Below are 18,177 nucleotides of genomic sequence, written 5' to 3' on the forward strand. Positions count from 1 at the left end.
GGCTCTTGCTAAAGCAGGGGCTGCACTACACAAATACTGCAGAGCAGGCAGCGGGCCTGGGGGACGAGGGACTAGAAGCCAAGTTGGTCCACTGCCGCAAGAGCACCGGCTAGTCACAACACCGGGACGTGGAGGGGGTGACGTGCTGTTCCCCCCCACCCCCATCTCGCAGGGTTCCCAAAGACGCATGATCGGTGTTAGAAATGGTGGTCTCTAGTTGGCAATGGCTGGCCACTGTCCAAGTAGGGACCCTTCTTCCTAAGTCAGAGTAAGCGGGCTACACCCTTTGATAACCCCTGCTGAACCCTGTGGTAACGTAGCACGAGCAGCTAGGCTTATCTCAGAGGCAGTGTGAGAAGCATTTATGACCATACACAGTAACACAGTGAAGAACACTACAAAGGGACACCACACAAGTAGTTATAAAAAATAAGTATCTTTATATATAGACTTAACACAAGATCAATAACAGTAAAAAGCCACAATAATAGAAAATAGGGTTACTCTTGAAATGCTGCAAAATTAGTTCAAAGTGTGCAAAGAGGAGTTCAGTTCAAGGCAGTGGTCTCTGCGACCTTTTTACTCACAAAATACCTGGATACTGTAGCAAAGCAACCAAAATGTCGCTAAGGAGTTGTAGCGATGATTTTCCTCACGCGTGACCAGCGATGTGTTGAATCCTTGCTGCAAGGGAGGATGATGCGCTGATCTGTGTGCAGGACAAAGCGACAAACTTCTCCACGCTAAGCCGGCGATGCATGGAGGGAGGATGATGCGCCGAGCCTGTTGTGAGTGCGATCTTGTTGCGATGAAAATAAATGGCGCCCCGCGAGTGAGCGACGATTCTGATGCGATGAAAATGGCGAGTGCTCGGCGTCCGCACTGCGATGTCATGAAGCGATGAACTCGATGCGATGATCTTTGGTTAGCGAGCACTTGGAGGCCCGCAAACATGCGATGCGGTAATCTTCGGGTTAGTGAGCATTTGGCAGCCCGCAAACGTGTGATGTGATGATCTACAGTAGCGAGCACTCAGCGGCAGCAGCGCGATGATTTTCCTTACACTCTTCAGCTGCAGCGGCTCGCTAATGGGCGTTAGCGACGATTTTCAGCACTCTCTTCTCCACAGTAGAACTAGAGGCCCTGGAACTCACAGGAGCCTCACCTGCAGATAGAAATCCTCGCTGGGAGGAAACAGGAGGCTGGTGGTGTAGTCTGATGTGCCTGAGACTCCAGCAGGAGACTAGCTCTCCTCTAGCTCTTGGGGGATTGCTGTAGCAAGATAAAATAAAAGTTCCTTCAAAGTCCTTTTCTTCTTCTTCCAAGTCCAGCAGTAACCACTGCAGGGCAGTCTAAGAAACAGCACACAAGCACAAGGACAGTCCTCGCCTACAGATTCCCAGTTACATGGACAGAGGTTCTTCTTGTTGTCCAGGAGCAATACAAATTGTAGGGGTTTCAGCACAGATATTTATACCCCAAAAGTCTTTGTTCTCAGAAGCTACAAGTCGCTGAACCCAGCCAGAACCAGTTCTGCCCAGCCCTGGAGCACTTTGTTTACCAGGCTGCATCCTTCCTTTCAGAAAGAGGGGGTCTGCCATCAGACGCACAGTGGGAGGTGGAGCCAGCATTCACCTTGCCAGGCACAGACCTATTCAGGTCCAGGAGCTACCCATCCCCATACTCCAAGGCAGATCTCTCTATTCAACACAGGTCTGACTCAGCCTGCCATGTCCCTCCAAAAACCAGAGAGCCACTACACATAACAGCAGAGCACACTGGAAGGCTTAGGCAAGAAAATACCTACTTTCTAAAAGTGGTATTTCCAAACACAGAATATAAAAATAAACTTCACTAAAAGATGTATTTTAATATTCTGAGCTCAGGCATACTAAATTCGTTTTTCTACCATGTTCTTTGGGTCAGTTAGTACTATAGAATGTAATAGCCAAACCTCCCATTCTGGCCTATGGAGAACACGTAGCCTTACAAATTGGTTGTAATTCACTACCAGGACATGCTACGCACATCAGAGCAAGTCCTACCCTACACATATAATGCACCCGACCATAGGGGTGGCTTACATGAGGCCAAGGATGGGTTCAGGGACTGGGAATAGGGTGCACTACACAGCCAAGATGGCAGTTCTAGACTGCACACAGACACTGCAGTGGCAGGTCTGAGACACACTTTACAAGCTGCTTCTGTGGGTGGCTCAAACCAGCACTGCAGGCCCACCAGCAGCATTTGGTTTGCCAGCCCTGGGCACACACAGGCCACGCTACTAGGGACTAACAGGCAAACCGCCAATCATGGATATACCAATTCACATGTCATCTTTACACAGGGAGCATTTGCGCTGTGGCACTGAATGGCAGTGGCACAGCACCCAGAGCATCTATTACCCGCAAAAACAGAGGAGACAACAGCGAAAAATGGAAGGGAGACCCACGCCAATGGTGCCAGGTCTAACAATCGGCATGACAGGGCCACCCTGTGGATACGAGTGAAGGAACTGCAGTCCTCATAACGACGAGCTTTAAGCCCCACCGAGAGGTAAAAGCGTCCCCACAACAACCTGAAGCAATGTCAAGACCAAAAGGCCTCAAAGTGACTCAGCAGAACAAATTGGATAGATATACCCTACGTAAGTCGACTACGCCAGAACAGCCACCCAAGGACAAAAAGGCGGCCGCAATAGAAGAAGACGCACCCGAACTCACCTTAAAGGATGTCATGGAAGCAATTTCCGGGGTCCGCTCATCCCTGGAAATGAGAATGGACGCAATAACATCAGAGGTGACGCTCATCAGGGCAGACCTAACCAAAATCGGCGAGAAGGTCAAACAGATGGAAATCTCTACCACAAGCCTACGCGACGATACATCACAACGGGACATTAAAGAGTTGCAGGACTTTCGGAAATTTGCAGAGGAAAAGCTGGACAACTATGAGGGCCGCACTAGACGAAACAACGTGCGCATCATTGGTGTGCCCGAAAGAGCGGAGGGACAGGCAACTGACCTGTTTGTTGAGGACCTCATACTTAAGCACCTAAAGCCGAAGAGCCTATCCAAATTCTTCGTGGTCGAGAGGGCCCACGGTCCACACCCTCGGAGGGACTAATTATAATGTATCCACAAGGGGGGAGCGGAGGGATGGAGCAGCTCACCCCACAAAAGTCTACTTTTAGTTCCAAGTTGGGCGATAGGCACTCTGCATAGTTGTTCAATAGGCAGTTTTAAACCCAGAGTGCAGGGGAGCAGGGAGGGGGGTAGTTGGGTGGGGAATGGGTGGTTATTACAATCACAAGTTCAATCGACATTGCCTATCCTGAGACGACGATGCACACACGCTAGCCAAGATAATTACAATGAGTACACATTGGGACAAGAGTCTTAGGCTCCTGAGTTGGAACGTCAACGGTATGGGAGATAATGTCAAACACACTATAGTCCTACAATACATTAGGTGACACTCCCCGGACATTGTGCTGCTCCAGGAGTCCCACTTGGTGGAAAACACCTGCAAGGCACTAAATAGATGGGGTTACCAACTAGCGGCGCACTCGGGCTTCACCACGGGCTCAATAGGGGCTGGTATCCTGCTTAAGCGTTCTTTCCAGCTCTCTGTGCAACACACGTGGACGGACGAGCTGGCTCGCTACGCGGCAATCTCGGGGCAGTGGGAGGGTCAAACGCTTACATTAATGACAGTCTATGTTCCACCGGGCCTACAGGGTTGCACCCTCAAGGACCTAGGTACAGTCATGCTCTCATTCCCAGAAGGACAAATAATGGTTGGAGGCGACTTTAACTCGGTGGTGTCGGGTCCCATGGACCGATTTCCGCCCCGTGACATTGGCACGGCACAAAGATGGCTACCAAACTTTTTAGACGCCCTAGGCCTGATAGATGTGTGGAGGACATACCATTCCAGAAAGCAAACAATACACATTTCACAAATTAGACACATGGCTAGGGGGATCTCTGACCATTCCCCGGTGTGGACCCAGCTGGTCCTGGGGGAAAAAAAAGTAGGAAGCATCGTGCCCATTAACCCCTGGTATCTCTGGAACCCTATTGTTAAAAAAGCAATTCAGCAGGCCCTAGACCACTAATTCCAGGAGAACGAAGGGTTGATGAAATCCCCCCAAACTCTTTGGGAAGCATTTAAAGTGGTAATTAGGGGACAGGTCCTGGCATAAATTGCTGGAACACGTAAAGAAAAATAAAAGAATCTCACCCGACTAGAAGACGAAATCCTCCGGCTGGAGGAAGAGACGGAGGGTAATGATACCCAAGAGAAACTTCATACCCTTAAACTTAAAAGAGAAGAGTATAAATCGATCGCTACCGATATGGCCAATACTCTAGGAAGGGAAAAAGAGGGCAGAATATATGACCAGGGAGACAAGGCTGGGAAATTGATAGCTTGGTTGGACAAGAAAGAGAGGGCAAGTAGATTAGTGCCCAAACTGATGAGTGACTCGGGCGGGGGAATAACAGAACCATAAGCTATAGCCAACGAATTCACAGACTATTATAAAAGGGTCTACCAATGAAGTTCAGAATTGCCAGAAGAAGATTCAAAGGCCCTTTTGTCAGATATCAGCTTGTCCACGCTGTTCGACAAGGAACGACACACGTTGGACAGTGTCCTCACTAATGATGAAATAACACTGGCGATAAGGCACCTTCGACCGATTAAAGCCCTGGGACCTAACGGCCTGCCCACAGAGCTATGTTAATTAAAATCAGACACGATAGCTCTGCGGCTACGAGCCATGTTTGAGGAAAGTAGAGAACTAGGTCAACTCCCACTGGACCAGAGGGTAGCAACGTTGGTCACCATACACAAAGAAGGGAAGCTGAGGGATAGATGCTCCTCCAAAGGCCTATCTCTTTACTAAATGCAGAACCCAAAATACTGGCGAAATTGTTGGAGAACTGCAAGGTACAGGTCATAACCAAGCTGGTAGACCCAGACCAGTAGGGCTTCATGCCCCATTGAAACACTGCATTGAACTTGCGTAGAGCTGCATGGAGTCTTGGGTAGACTAGACACGATCCAGGAGGACGCGGTGGTGGTAGCACTGGACGCCACAATGGCGTTTGACACCATCGAATGGCCATACCTCTTCGCAGTTTTGGCTAAGATGGGCTTTGGACCCGGCTTCATTAGCTGGGTGAGACTACTCTATTCAGCCCCACTGGCACCAGTAGTGATAAACATTAAGAAATCGGAAACATTCAAGTTGGGCCGCAGGACTCGCCAGGGATGTCCACTTTCGCCCTTACTCTTCGCCCTCTCATTGGAGCCATTGGCGGCATGGATCCGTAGAGATCCATTGATAAGGGGGCTCAAATGGACAGAAGGATGGGAAGACCGCATCTCACTATATGTTGACGACATCCTATTATACCTTGCCTCCCCCACGAGGTCACTCCAGGTAGTACTTGACATTTTTACAAACTGGAAAGAACTCAGGGTACACCATTAACTGAAGCAAGTCCCTGCTGTACGTGCTTAAGGGAGCTTCCCCTTCTCCACCCCGGGGTTGCCCTTTACAAGTAGTGAGGGTGGGATTACGATACCTGGGGGTCTTTGTTACTTTGGATCCAAAGATCCAGTATGAGCGTAATCTCCTTCCCCCATTGCAGAAATTAAAGAGGGATGTGGCAAGTTGGAAGACGCAGCCCCTTTTGTTACTGGGACAGGCGGCACTTTTTAAGATGATGTCGCTCCCGCGCTTCCTCTACGCCCTGCAGAATTCCCCAGATCCGGTCCTGGCGATATACTTTAAGGAAATAGAGGACCTGCAGAGGGAACTACTGTGGGACGGCCGACCCCGAATAGCGCTGCACATACTGGTACTCAGTTGGTATGATGGGGGATAGGGCTTCCGGACATCAAAAAATATTATTGGGCCGCTCACTTGGCAGCCATTAACCACTGCACATATCGCGATGGAGACGACCCCGTGTATAGAATGGATAAGTGGCTGCTCCCGGGCGGAAACTACCACAGGGCAATTTACTCCAAACCCAGACGGTATCCCTTAACTGGACCAAGGAACCATTCAGTACAGGTCTGGCATGCAGCGAATCGTAGCATGGGGTGGGACCAGAAACTTACATTAGCCACTCCCTTATGGGACTCGGAGCGGCCGGGCAACAAGGTAAGTTCAAGAGGGTTCGACAAATGGGACATGATGGGGATATCAAAAATCGGGGATTTATGGGTTAAGGGTGAAATGGTGATGTTTGCCTCACTCCAGCGTGAACACGAACTAGCTGGTACTGAGCACTTCAGGTATCTCCAGATACGACACACGCCAAAGTCAAACGTGCCAGAGGGCACCACCCCCCCCGGAATATTCTCCACTAGAAGACAGGTTGCTCAACGGCTAACTCCCAGAAAAAGCAATTTCCCTGACCTACAAAAAGTTAATACATAACATGGCAGATGCCCTAGGACCGATACGAGAGCGCTGGGAGAGTGACGGACTGGAGCTAGATGACTAGGAGTGGCAGTAGGCGGTTGCCTCCCCAAAGGAGGTAGCCATCTCCTCAAGACAGCACCTAGTCCAACTCAAAATCCTACACAGAGTCTACGTTTCAGGGCCACGGCTAGTACAAATGGGTAGGGTGGCGGATGGACAGAGCAGGAGACGGTGTGGCATGATGGACACCTTTATTCACATAATATGGGAATGTAGGAGGGTGCAGTCTATTGGGAGAAGATTCATGATTGTGTGGGAGAGGTATTAGACACTGTGATTAGGCCAGAAATAAAACGCTGTCCTGTGAACGTGTGGGAACCTACAAATTTGACCAGCAAAGATAAGTTATGGGTCACCCTGGGGTTAATGGTGGCAAAAAGAAATATTGCACAATTGTGGGGGGCAGAGGTATTGCCGAAAATTGCAACCTGGAAAGCGGATATGGACTGGTTCATGATCAAAGAGAAAACGGTGTATATTGCACGTGGCTGCCCCAAAAAATGGACTGCCGTATGGGACAAATGGATTACTGCCGTATGGGACAAATGGAATGCATATAGGGGGAATATATGTGCCCCCCCGAATCTCCCCCTGTTGATAAATCACTAACACCATAAAGTTAGTGACTATGATGTCCTGGCGAAATGTGCTCCACAATGTGATGTTGCAAGTGTCGTCTCAGTCATTTAATATGTCTAACTACAAAGTCGAATTTGTTGCTGTTAATAAAAATAAATTATAAAAAAAAAAAAAAAGACTGAGTTTGGGTTCCACAACTCTGAGTTCATTAAACACTTACAAGTACGACATACACTGGAAGCCCAAAGGGAGAGGGTTGTATGAGGACAAGCTAGTGTCTTAAAGTCTTGTTTTCAGAAGTGCTGGAATATTTAGTTATGGTCGTGGAAGCATGGGACTCCGCTGTTAAGAGAGTCAGACTTGCCTGCGTCCCTCTAAAACTATGGAGGACATAAATCGGGTGAGGAAAAAGGTGCGTTAAAACAGGGATGGGAGGGGGACATATGTAGAAGGTGGGATTTAAGGTTGTCCCACCTGTGCTGCAAGTGTGACATTATTGCGCTGTCAGCTTTGGCAAGTCAAATTTGAATCTGGTGCAGGGTCAAAATGACAGTGCACCACTTCAAAAAAATCTGAATTGTAATTTAGATTCTCCAAAGTTGGCATACTTCTATTAGCAGGAAAAATCAAGAGTAGATGGTGGACCAAGGGCCGCTGAATGCTCTCTGTCTCTAGTTAAAACTTTCCCAGAATGCTTAGTTCTCTCTTGCGTAATTCGTCTAGCTTGATAATGGTGTATCAAAATGTGTACCTTAAAAGAAGCATGCATTACAGTTCAAGAGCAATAAACAGTAAGACTTACTGTTTTGTTTTCCGCCAGAGATCAGAGTTTCCATCTGCAAGCCATCGCTCTGCCATGCCAGGTTCAATTTTGGCTATTCGCCTGTTCATACCGCAGTCCCCAAACTGTCCAAAAAAAGGAACATTTATTTGGCAAGTGTGTTCCACATTTCAACATGCAATCAGTAGGCTGAGCATAGACAGCCCTGCTGATATTTTTGGTTACTAATCATTGACTTCCCCAGGATCAGAGAGGACCCACACGCACAGGTCAAACCTATCAAAGAGGTGTATATTCCATTCAATTTATCCATCAATGTAATAAATAATCACATAAATATCACCCCATGGTCCACTGTCTTAAGAACATATCAGCATACTGATGTGAGATTCAGTTGGAGGGGTCAATTTTGCTTGGACAACTCCTTTCATGAAATGCTACAGTTCTTCAGGCTGCTTAGAAGAGCGACTCACAGGGCAGCTGCCTAGAAGGACAGGAAGATGTGCAGGAAGGATTGCAACACGAGTGCAAGGCACTCAGTGAAACATCTGTGACTACACTACCAGGCGATGTCTCCCAGTAGCCCAGAAGTTTCCTTTGGGTCACTAAAAGTAGGCTCAAAGCCTTATTTTGGGTATGCTAAGTCAAGACAGGATGTAAGATAAATACTGTTCTCCTGAATCTTGTAAATAGCTGCTCAGCCAATGTGAGAGTTCCATATGGAATGTTGATGTGACTGGAATGTTGGAGGTTGGTGTGGTGTGAGACAGTTGAGAGGATGGGCTGAGCAGCTAGCAGGCTGCTCCTGGTGGGGCTATTCTATGGACCTTATTAACTTAATAAATATCCTAAAGATCTATCCTGGCTGCGTCTGCTGTGTCACATCAACCTATGGAACCAGGTCACTTCAATTGGCGACGAGTTGGACTAAAGAAACCGTGCGTGTAACCTGTACAGACTGATGTGTAACTGAACTAGTGTAACTTGAAGAAACTTGATTTAAAGAAAAGAAACTCCTCATCTGGCGGAACCACCTGGCACCGTGAGCCCCACCAGTGACCACAACACCGGTCGCCCAAACCTCTGTGTGCCAGTTGGAGTTAGGAGTTGAGCTGCAAGCTGTTCCCTAATGCAGCACAGAGGTTTGCCTCACTCCTGTTTCTACTTTGAGGTGTTGTGTCCCTGAACAGTCTTGTGGATGTCTTCGCGACCAAGTATGCTGTCTTTTGAAGGTTGCTGGCTGCTGGTCCCTGTGACAGTCATAAGAGTAGTACCTGCAGTCTCTTTGGCGTGGGGGGGGCCACTTGACGATCGTGAAGTGGGTTTTTGGGGAGTTGTCACCGGAAGAGGTGTCTCTGGTGAGGAGTGCTACTATCCCTGTGTGGTACTGTCAATCCTGTTTACAAGCTGGAGAAGAATCTGTGCCACAACAAAAGTTTACAGTGACATCTAATGTCGAATGTGCCACAGGAAATAAATACAGTGCCTGCAAAAGCAAGTTTTTTCCTCCAGTGCGAAGTGCAGTGTTTCTAGTGACAGTAAGGCTCATTCATGACTGTTTTACGGTGTTATATCTTGCCTTGCTGAGGGATTGGATCTGTGACATTTTTAACGTTTCTACTGCCAGCGCTGCAACGGTGTGTATGCTGTTTTAATTTTTGAAATTCTGGCACTTTGGTGTTTCTGAGGGATCTCCTTGCCTACTTTCAGTGTGAGAACTACACGGTGAGGAAACACTATGTTAAAATTCGTTTTTATTGGTGTTTGCTGTTCCTATTATGTGGCGAGTAAAAATTATAGTTGCGCATTGTTTAAATATTCAAAATTGCCAGGCGCAGCTTACCTTAAGCACAATGCCACGTGGATCCGCTTGAAAGCCATTCATGACGTCTTTGTTACCTGTTGAACAGAGCCCTTTGTGATGTCCGACTTCGAAGCTGACATGGGACGGTTTAAAGCAGGAGCGTGCCGGGAGCCACCCGGCATACATCTCCTGTTCGTGCCGCCATCTTAAGGTTCACTACATTTCCTGCTGCAGACCGCGATGTATTCCTCTGTATCTTGCCAACCACGATTAGTTTCCTGCCAACCTTTGTTCAGTCAGTATAGTTCATTATCCTGGTTGAATTCACTTCTGCCGCGTTGCATCTTGGAGACATCTCTTATCAACTTGATTTTAGTTTTGTTTCCCTCAAGTGTCCGTATTTTCTATTCATCATTCGGGCAGTGAGTCTTTCAACCCTAGTCACTGGACACTCACCAGTTTCTCTTCAATGTGTCCCTTCAGTTTCAACGTTTGGGGAAAGTTTTTCGTTTCATGTCACCGGACACTCTACATCCGGACTGTGGTTCTAATTCCTGCGGTGAGTTGTTTCTCTAGTACCACGTTTCATCTCCATCTTCTATAGGCATGTTGTCTTCTTTAAAGTACTTTGGTCTGCTGTCAAGTACTCGGTTTCTGTTGGCATAGTATCTGTTGCAGAGTACCATTTTGCACGTTTTCAAGAACTGTTGCAAGCCTCGCCTGTCTATCATCTCGGTGACAGGCACACCTATGTCTGTTTTCATACGATTAGCTTGTTGTGCTGTTTTACAGTACATTTAAAATGTTAGTGTTTGCGCACATTCGTGAATTCTAAAGTCATGTTATGCTTACGCATTTCCTTGTTTTAGATTTTGTATCCCTGTCTTGGGATGGGAGTGGGTTCTCAGTCCCATTTCCCCTCGCCACAGATAGATTTCCCTGTCTAGGGATGGGAGTGGGTTTTAGTCCCATGATCCCACATTCACAGTTATTTTTGGGATGGGTTTCAGCCCCATTTCCAAGTCATTAGTCCCATTTACCCAGTTATGGGGGGTGAGAGTTAAATGAATATGCTACTTACCAGTATGCATCTGTTCTTGGCATGTAGGACTGCTGACATTCATATCTGTGCATAGATCGCCGCCTAGTGTTGGGTCCGGATGTTTGCACGTTGTTGTCCTGGAAGAGTCTTCGAAGTATCCTGGGATAGGTGACTCCTCCCCTGGACTACAGTGCGCATGGGCATCCTCTCCATCCTCAGATTGTTTTTCGCCATTGTGGCAGTGATGGAGTAGATATAGAAAGTGATGACCATGCTTACAGTAATTCTGAGAGCTGCAGCTGCTACAGGCGCCGGGGAGGAGGGAGGGCGATATATGAATGTCAGCAGCCCTATATGCCAAGAACAGATGCATACTGGTAAGTAGCATATTCAGTTCGAGGCATGTGGGCTGCTGAATTCATATCTGTGCATAGAATATATAGCAGTGCCCTCTTATTAGCGGCGGCTACCAGTGCCAGCTGCAGCGGTCTGAAAAAGAGTTTTGAGAACAGCCTGTCCTACAGCTGCCTGCTGTTTTGATTGCACATCTACACAATAGTGTTTGGTAAATGTATGTGTAGTGGACCAGGTGACTGCTCTACATATGTCATGCAAAGGAATGTTTCCTAGGAAAGCCATTGAGGCCCCTAACTTACGTGTTGAGTGGGCTCGTGGGGGAATGGTTAAAGTGCGTTTAGCCTTTTGATAGCAAATTTGAATACATTTAACGATCCATCTGGCTATTCCTGCTTTGGAGATAGCGTTACCTTTGTGGTGTGGGGCAAAGGCAACGAAAAGTTGTTGTGTTTTCCTAAAGGGTTTGGTCCTGTCGATATAATACATGAGGGCCCTTTTGACATCTAGTGTATGGAGTGCCCTTTCTGCGACAGTTTGTGGGTTTTGGAAGAAAACGGGCAGTTCAATGGTTTGATTCATGTGGAACTGCGATACCACCTTCGGCATGAATTTGGGGTTGGTACGTAGTACGACCCTGTTGGCGTGAACCTGTATAAACGGCTCTTGAACGGTTAGTGCCTGGAGTTCACTAACTCTTCTCAAAGAAGTGATCGCTACTAGGAAAGCTACTTTCCAGGTAAGGAATTGAATCTCGCATGAGTGTAGAGGTTCAAAGGGTGGACCCATCAGGCGCGTGAGGACCAAGTTGAGGTTCCACATCGGAGCCGGTGGGTGGCTTGGTGGAATGACTCGTTTGAGTCCTTCCAAGAATGCTTTGATGGCAGGCACTCTGAATAGAGAGAGGTGCTGCCTGGTCTGCAGATAGGCTGATATTGCGGTCAAATGGACACGTATAGAGGTGTACGCCAGATTGCATCGGTATAGGTGTAATAGGTAACAAATAATGTTTTGGATGGATGCATCTAGGGGGTTAATGTCATTATTATTGCAATAAATGACGAACCTCTTCCATTTTGCTGCATAGCAAGCTCTGGTAGTGGGTCTCCTGGCCTCCTTAATGATGTCCATACAGTCAGGTGGCAGGTTTAGGTAGCCAAACTCTAGGACTTCAGGAGCCAGATTGCCAGGTTCAGCTGTTGCGGATCTGGGTGCTGAATCTCTCCATGGTTCTGCGTCAAATGCTCGGGTTTGACCCGCAGCCTTTGATGCGGCACCACGGAAAGTTCGAGAAAGGTGGTGTACCACGGCTGGCGTGCCCACGTTGGAGCAACCAGGACGAGCGTCAGTGAGTGTTGACGCAGTTTGCGTGCCACCAGCGGTATCAGTGGTGCTGGGGGAAAAGCGTACGCAAATCTGCCGGACCAGTTCATCCATATCGCATTGCCCTGCGACTGCGGATGTGGGAACCTGGCGGCAAAGCTTTGGCATTTTGCGTTTTCGCTTGTCGCGAATAGGTCTATCTCTGGATGACCCCACTGCTGGAAGTACGGTTGGAGTACTGATGGGTGTAACTCCCACTCGTGCATCTGGTGGCTGTGTCTGCTGAGCAGATCCGCCATCTGGTTGTCCTTGCCGGGGAGGTGTTCTGCCATGAGGAACATGTTCCTTTGAATGGCCCACTTCCACATGCTCTGAGCCAGATGAGACAACTGTGGAGAGTGTGTTCCTCCCTGCTTCTGTATGTAGTACATGGCAGTCATGTTGTCCGTTCGGATCAACACGACTTTGTTGCACAAGTGTACCTTGAATGCTTTCATAGCGAGGAAGATTGCCATCAGCTCTAGAAGGTTGATGTGCATCTTCTTTTGTTGTTGTGTCCATAGTCCCTGCACTGTGTAATGGAGTACATGAGCTCCCCATCCCTGGAGAGACGCGTCCGCCGTCAGTATTATCTGTGGGACAGGCTCTTGGAACGGTCGGCCCTTGCAAAGGTTTTGTGGATTCCACCAATGCAGAGAGTTGTATGCCCGACCGCTTACCAACACTAGGTCTTTCAACTGTCCTTGAGCCTGATTCCACTGACGTGCTAAGCACTCCTGAAGCGGGCGCATATGTAGTCTCGCGTGGGGGACTATGAAGATGCAGGAGGCCATCATGCCTATCAACTGCATGAACACTCGCGCGGGAAGGGAGTGTTGTGGTTTGAACTTTGAAATCAGCATTTGCATGCTGTTGATTCTCACCAAATTTGGCTGAGCTGTGGCCGCCAGAGTGTCTATAGTCGCACCTAGGTACTGTTGTACGTGTGCGGGCTGTAGATGGGATTTTGGGTAATTTAGTGAGAACCCCAGACTGTGAAGGAGGTGAATGGTGCGGGACATGTGGCTGGCACATTGCTGGGCTGACTTCGCTTGAACGAGCCAGTCGTCCAGGTAAGGGTAGACGTGTATGTGCTGCCTCCGTAGATGTGCCGCCACAGTAGCTAGGCGCTTTGTAAACACCCTTGGTGCCGTTGTCACGCCGAAGGGAAGGACTTTGAATTGGTAGTGCTGCCCTTGAACAGTGAACCTGAGGTATTTTTTGTGTGATGGGTGAATGGGTATGTGGAAATACGCATCCTTGAGGTCCAGTGTGGCTAGAAAGTCTCCCTGCTTGAGCAGCGGGAGGACTTGCTGTAGAGTGAGCATGTGAAAATGCTCGGAAAGAATGTATCTGTTTAGGGGTCTCAGGTCTAATATAGGTCTGAGTGACCCGTCCTTTTTCGGTATTAAAAAGTACAGGGAGTACACCCCCGTACCTTGCTCGTGGACGGGTACGACCTCTATTGCGCCTTTTAGAAGCATACTTTGCACCTCCTGCTGTAAGAGCGTTAAGTGCTCTGAGGACATAGGACGGTTTTTTGGAGGTATTGTGGGTGGAGTGGAGGTTAGTTCTAGACAGTAACCATATTTGACAATATTTTTGACCCACCTGTCCGTGGTGATGGAGTTCCACGTGGACAGGAACCTTTGTAGCCTTCCCCCGACAGGTGTTATGTGGTCGGGAGGAAGGGAGAGGGCGTCACTGCTTGTTCTTGGGGGAGGACCTGGTGTTGCCGTAGCCGCGTCCTCTGCCCTTTGTACTGGAGCCACGATATCCACCCCGGGTGTTTTTATCGTAGGTGGTTTGTGTATTGCCCTTGTTGTATGTTTGTTGTGACCCCTGTCCTCTACCTGCTCCTCTATTTCCAGGGCGACGAAAGGAGCCGCTCCGAAAGGACTGAGTCTGGAGAGCCCCCATGGACTTTGCAGTGTCCGTGTCCTTCTTTATTTTCTCTAGGGTGGTGTCAACCTCCGGGCCGAATAAATAGTCGGGGTTGACAGGCTGGTTGAGTATGTTGTTTTGCACCTCAGGTTTGAATCCGGAGATTCGTAACCAGGCATGTCGTCGCAGCATGACGCTAGTGTTTATGGCCCTAGCAGCTGTGTCTGCGGCATCCAGCGCGCACTTGATGGATGCGTTTGTGAGGAGCTGTCCCTCCCTGATGAGGATCTCTGCACCTTCTCTGTATTGGTCAGGGAGATGTTGGATTAGTTGCTCTAATGTGTCGTAGTGCGCTCTATCGTAGCGAGCGAGGAGTGCTTGAGTATTGGCAATGCGCCATATGTTGGCTGCCTGGGCGGCAACCCGTTTGCCAGAGGTCTCTAACACCTTGGACTCTTTGTCCGGGGGAGGAGCATCACCTGTTGTTTGTGAGTGTGCCCTCTTACGAGCATTCGCAACGACAATAGAATCCAGAGGTAATTGGCCTCTGATGTAAGTAGGGTCCCCAGGCGCTGATCTGTATTTCTTGTCGATCCTGGGGTTTATCACTCTCGCCCTGGTGGGTTCCTTGAAGATGTCCTTTGCTGGTTTGAGGACACCCTTCAACATGGGTAGAGTTTTTATATTCCTTTCTGAGGATGCAAAAGTATCCATAAGGAAGTCGTCCTCGACGGTGTCCGAGTGAAGTTGCACCCCATGATTGGCCGCAGCACGTTCAATTAGAGCGTTGAACGCTGCCGTGTCCTCTGTGGGAGATGTTTTTGCTCCATAGAGTTGCGGGTCTTGTGCATCCATAGGTGCACCTGGGTCCACAGGGTCATCCCAAGTTTGATCAGGGTCCTGTTGGGCGTCAGGGTCCATGTCTCCGGGGTAGGGGACTTGGTCACCCATGTAGTCCACCAACGCATCTGTGTCGGAGTGTGTGGGAGAGAAGGATTGTGGATCCTGGTAGGGTGAGTGGAAAGGTTCGTAAAGAACTGGTTCTGAAGCCACAGGCAGCTTTCTTTTAAGTGGAATCCTGAAGGAGTCCAAAGCCGGCTCCAAAGTTATTTTCCGTTTGTGGATAATCATCCTGCCGGTGTCGGCGTCGATTAGATGCGATGGAGACGTCTCCGCAGAGCGTTCGGCAGGCGTGATTGTGGTATGGGTCACCCGTGTCCTGATTTGGAACAGTTTCGGGGCCGTGGATGCTGGCAGGCCAAAAGTAATGTTGGCTGGTGCCGAAGAGGCTGCTGGAGCTTTAATTGGTTCGGAGCCCGACGTGTCCTGGAGGACCATTTTCTTTTTGGTGCTTTGCGCAGCAACGGGTCGCGTCTGGAGCGCCCTCGAGTCTTTTGCACCGACCGGTTCTGTTGAGGCGGTCGTGGATTTTTTCGGCGCCGGTGGGTCATCGAGTCGAGGGGCGGGAATGGCCGTCGACTTCTTCGATGAGTGTGGCTTTGGTGTCGCCGGGGAAGCGGTGTGAGACGCTGCAGGCTGTTTGACCTTTGGGGTCGGAGTCGATAGCGTCGGTGCCGGGAGCCGTGCAGGTTTGGTGGTACCGAAGGCCTTCTTCCTTATGTCGACTCCGACGTCGGCCGCTTCGAGTTCGGCACCGAAGTCTCGTTTGGTGCGCTCGGTGCCGATGTGTTTTGCTGGCGTCGAAGGTGTGGAGGGCCTCGATCCGACCAGCGCCACTTTCGGTTTCGGTTTCAATTGAACCAATACAGCTTTCGGTTTCGGTTTTGAAGAAGGGAAACCAGCCGTTTTGGGCATTAATGGCTGCCGCTGAATGTCCGAGGCCGGGCCCGAGGGCGGGGCCGAAGAACTGCGGGATAGGTCTTGGGTAAGGCCCGAAGGCGATCCCTCGACCGGAGCCATAGATTGTTGCACTGGGCTTTCTTCAGTCTGAACGGGTAGGCCTTGCTCGTCACCGGAGCTACTCTCTTCGGCCCCTAAGGCCTCATTGTAGTCTCCTACCTCTGTGTCGTCTTCATCTCTGCGAAAGAGTGTTTCGTCGACGTCTTCCGAACCGGAGTCATGTTCGGAAACGGGACTGGAGGGTAGGTTCTCCACTTCTTCGACATCTTCGGTGTCGGCGTTGAAGATGTCGGCCGGGGCCGGTGCCGCTTGCTGCGCCTCGAGTCTCGCCGCTCGTCGATTCCGTAGAGTCTTCTTGGATCGAAATCTGGCACAGGCCATGCATGTAGATTCGTCGTGATCCGGTGAAAGGCATTTGTTGCACACCGGATGGACGTCGACGTGGGGATATTTCGCATTGCATACCGGACATCTCTTGAACGGTGTCCTCGATTCCATCGTTGATGTCGAATCGACGGTCGGGTAAGATGCGAAAATTTGTTCTGGAAGTTAGTAAACTAACAAAGATACTATCGATACCGATCGAGAACAGTACCGACGCGAACTAAAGGCCTTTTGGCCTGAAAAAAGATTTTCCTAACTTGAGTCAAGATAGCACATCCGAACCCAATGGCGGAAAAAAACAATCTGAGGATGGAGAGGATGCCCATGCGCACTGTAGTCCAGGGGAGGAGTCACCTATCCCAGGATACTTCGAAGACTCTTCCAGGACAACAACGTGCAAACATCCGGACCCAACACTAGGCGGCGATCTATGCACAGATATGAATTCAGTAGCCCACATGCCTCGAACTCTATGTTACTTGTAATGGGTGTCAGTCCCATTCACTCAGTTTTGGGGGGGGTGAGAGTCCCACTTATGTTAGTAGTAATGGGTGTCAGTCCCTTTTACTCAGTTATAGAGGGTGAGAGTCCCACTTATTAAATTCTTTTTATGGGTGTTAGTGTCAAGGGGGTGTTAGTCCCACTTAGGTCATTGTTAATGGGTGTTAATCCCATATTCTAAGTGTTTAGGGGGTGTTAGTCCCACCTATTAATTTAGTGATGGGTGTTAGTCCCATACACCTAGTGTCTATTGGGTGTTAGTCCCACCTAGGTCATTGTTAAAGGGTGCTAGTCGCATATACTTAGTGTTTTAGGGGGTGCTAGTCCCATCACATATATTCAGTGTTTAGGGGGTAATAGTCCCACCTACGTTTTAGTGTTGGGTTAATCCCATTTACTACTCAGTGTATAGGGGGAGTTTGGGTCCACCTATGTAAGTCGTATTGGGTTCCAATACATTTTATAGTTTGTTTTAGGGATTTTCTCCTTTATGTATCTTATGTGGTGTCTTTTCAATTTCCGTTTGATATTATTTTCGTGTTTTATTAAAAGAGGAGGTTGGTGTTAGTGAGTGAGTTTAATGTTTTTTCTATCTTATTATAAGAGGAGGATGGTGATAGTTCATTCTTATCTTTTCATCCTTTTTCTTATCTTTGTCTGCCGTTTATAGTCTGGGTCCCTTTCGTGGTATAGTTTATTTATATTACCCTTGGGCTTTGGACTATTTATCTTTTTTTTATATTTTGTGTATAGTTGCTTTTAATTTTTAGTATTGTTTGTTGTATTTTCAATTGTAAAGAAGGGAGATATTGTAGTATCTTCATGTAAGATAAATACTGTTCTCCTGTATCTTGTAAATAGCTGCTCAGCCAGTGTGAGAGTTCCATATGGAATGTTGATGTGACTGGAATGTTGGAGGTTGGTGTGGTGTGAGACAGTTGAGAGGATGGGCTGAGCAGCTAGCAGGCTGCTCCTTGTGGGGCTATTCTATGGACCTTATTAACTTAATAAATATCCTAAAGATCTATCCTGGCTGCGTCTGCTGTGTCACATCAACCTATGGAACCAGGTCACTTCAACCTCTTGCAAGGGAGACCAGGAAGAAATGCACTCACAGCCTG

At 48.6% G+C, this 18,177-nt stretch overlaps 1 protein-coding gene across 2 annotated transcripts in view; it reads right to left on the minus strand.

Annotated features, from left to right (window-relative positions):
- LOC146866328 (E3 ISG15--protein ligase HERC5-like) overlaps positions 1 to 18,177 on the minus strand; it is a 389,340-nt gene that overhangs the window by 253,191 nt on the left and 117,972 nt on the right. For both annotated transcript variants that reach the window (XM_085635608.1, XM_085635616.1), the window contains one exon: positions 7,887 to 7,990. In XM_085635608.1, coding sequence (XP_085491734.1) covers positions 7,887 to 7,990 — 104 coding nt within the window. The remainder of the gene's footprint in view (positions 1 to 7,886; positions 7,991 to 18,177) is intronic.

The sequence above is a fragment of the Triturus cristatus genome, chromosome 2_1 (assembly GCF_964204655.1).
Source record: "Triturus cristatus chromosome 2_1, aTriCri1.1, whole genome shotgun sequence".
In the NCBI taxonomy this organism is placed as follows: Eukaryota; Metazoa; Chordata; class Amphibia; order Caudata; family Salamandridae; genus Triturus; species Triturus cristatus.